The sequence below is a fragment of the Neomonachus schauinslandi genome, chromosome 15 (assembly GCF_002201575.2).
Source record: "Neomonachus schauinslandi chromosome 15, ASM220157v2, whole genome shotgun sequence".
In the NCBI taxonomy this organism is placed as follows: Eukaryota; Metazoa; Chordata; class Mammalia; order Carnivora; family Phocidae; genus Neomonachus; species Neomonachus schauinslandi.
In genome coordinates, this window is record NC_058417.1 from 2,814,988 (window position 1) to 2,816,984 (window position 1,997).

A 1,997-nucleotide genomic window follows, 5' to 3' on the forward strand; every position below is an offset into this window, starting at 1 on the left:
CAGCTGGTCTCAATGGCCTCTTCCAACCCACACCCCTGGGCGCCTTAGACTCCCAGCTGTTAGTCACCACGTGTTCCTGGATCCCCAGCTTTGTGCCCGGATGATAGTGTCGTAAGCAAAGACTCAGAACCTCGGGCCTGGCTCAGGGAAGTCTTGCAGGAAGGTTTTCTGAGCTTCATGAGCTCCAGTGAGGCATCCACACCTGTCTCCTGTGCCCTTGTGTAGCTCCGGGGTGTCAGTGATGAAACCATAAGCAGGGCCCAGGGTGGGGGCAGAAAGGGGGCGATTCTCAGGTTCCAGAAGAGTGGGTGGGGGTGAGGAAGGGATCCTAGCGACAGGTTACTTGGAGGGTGCACTTAGCAGGCTGGGTTCCTGCGTGGGCAGAGCCTGGAGTGATGTAGGTTTTGGTAGGTGATGGGGTGTGGTGTAGGGTATTATGGGTTCATAGTAGGTGGAGCTTAGGGCTGGCTGGGTTTCAAAGTGAGCTTGGCTTGGGTGGTCTAGGTTTCTGGTAGGCTGGGCTCAGGTTGGTCTTTTGCCTGGGTGGATGGGTAATTTAGGTTTCAAGTTGGACTGGTCTTGGGTGGTCTGAGTGCCTAGGTGGGCAGGGCTCAGGTGATGATCCTCCTTGGGTAGGTTTTCTGATGGACTAAGATCCTTGGAGGTCTGGGTCCCTAGGTAGGGGGACTTAAGATGAACCAGAATCACTTTGGGTTGAAAGACAGGGCTGGGTATGGCAAGGTGCGGGGGTCCTAGCCTTCTCTCCTGCGTTCCCAGGAGCACCTTGGCATCTCCCAGAACTTCACCAAGAAGCCCGGGGTGGGAACATCACCACCTTCCAGAGCCTTCTAGCCTGGATCTCACGGGACATCAGGGCGGACCCGGGGCCTGGAGCTGTGGCCCTGAGCCTACCTGGACCCCGCAGTGATGAACGGCATCTCGCCCCAGCCCGCACCCCACCGCACCCCCCAGTAAATGACCGCGTGCACCAACAGACCCAGCACTATAGCAAGGGATTTTTTTTTTTTTTTTTGAAAACAGGCGCCGGTGGGGAGAGGCGAGGCGGGGGGAGCGGCCTAAATGGAAATGCTGTTCTCTATCAGCACTGGGTCCAGGTAGTAGTAGGGGATGGGGAGGCACTTGTTCCGCTGGCGGATGTTGTGCGAGATCTGGGCCAGGCGCCGCCGCAGCGTCTCAATGCTCCTCCGCGGGGCCTCCTCCACGAAGTGGATGTCAGGGAAGTGGCCCAGCGGCCGCTGCGGGCACACAACCCGGCAGCTGCCACCCACCTGCCCCTGCCGCAGCCCCTCTCCCCCTGCCTCCCGCTCTGGACACCCTCCGCCCCCCCCCCCCCCAGCTCTCTCCCTGCCTGTACTCGGAGCAACCCCCCCCTCCACCGCCTGCACCCCGGGGCCCCGGGGCACCTTGTCGTCAGGCTCCCGGCTGAGTGTCCAGAGCACCAACAGGGTGATGCACGTGGTCTTCACATCCGGCAACGTGTCCATGAAGGTCTCCAGAGTGGTCAGCCCCTTGGCCTGCATCGGTGGGTTCCTCATGGACGATGGGAAGTTGGGCATCCAGGCAGTGTACTCCAGCTGGAGGGGGCGGGGGTTCTGGGTCAGACAGCACCCCGGGACTCTGGGGTCTAAACTGAGCTAGGGACTGAAGCTGGGAGCTGGGTGGAGGCCTGAGTAGGGCTGATGGCCGAGGCTGGGTTTGAGGGCTGGGGCTGGGGCTGGGGCTGAGCCTGGTGAGCACAGGTACCTGCCCTGTGTTGACAGCCGCGTGCTTGGCCGAGCAGGTGTAGATGACGATGGTGACATATCGGATCAGCTCAGGCACTGTTCGCAAGCACTGAGGAAAGCCTGGGGGCAGGGAAAGGCCCGTCAGCGTCAGTCCTGCCCTGGTCCTGGAAGGCTGGCAGAGGGCCCAGGACCCCAAGCCCAGGCACCCTCCCCCCCCCCCCCCCCCCCCCCCCCCCCCCCCCCCCCCCCCCC

General features: G+C 62.1%; 1 protein-coding gene across 1 annotated transcript in view; it reads right to left on the minus strand.

Moving 5' to 3' along the window:
• Nucleotides 1–1,006: 1,006 nt before the first annotated feature.
• Nucleotides 1,007–1,997, minus strand: part of ALOX12B (arachidonate 12-lipoxygenase, 12R type) — an 11,936-nt gene continuing 10,945 nt past the window's right edge. The window contains exons 13-15 of the mRNA XM_021694684.2: nucleotides 1,765–1,865; nucleotides 1,425–1,595; nucleotides 1,007–1,256 (exon numbers count right to left, since the gene is read on the minus strand). Of these exons, the coding sequence (XP_021550359.1) occupies nucleotides 1,077–1,256; nucleotides 1,425–1,595; nucleotides 1,765–1,865 (452 nt within the window). The 3' untranslated portion in view covers nucleotides 1,007–1,076. The remainder of the gene's footprint in view (nucleotides 1,257–1,424; nucleotides 1,596–1,764; nucleotides 1,866–1,997) is intronic.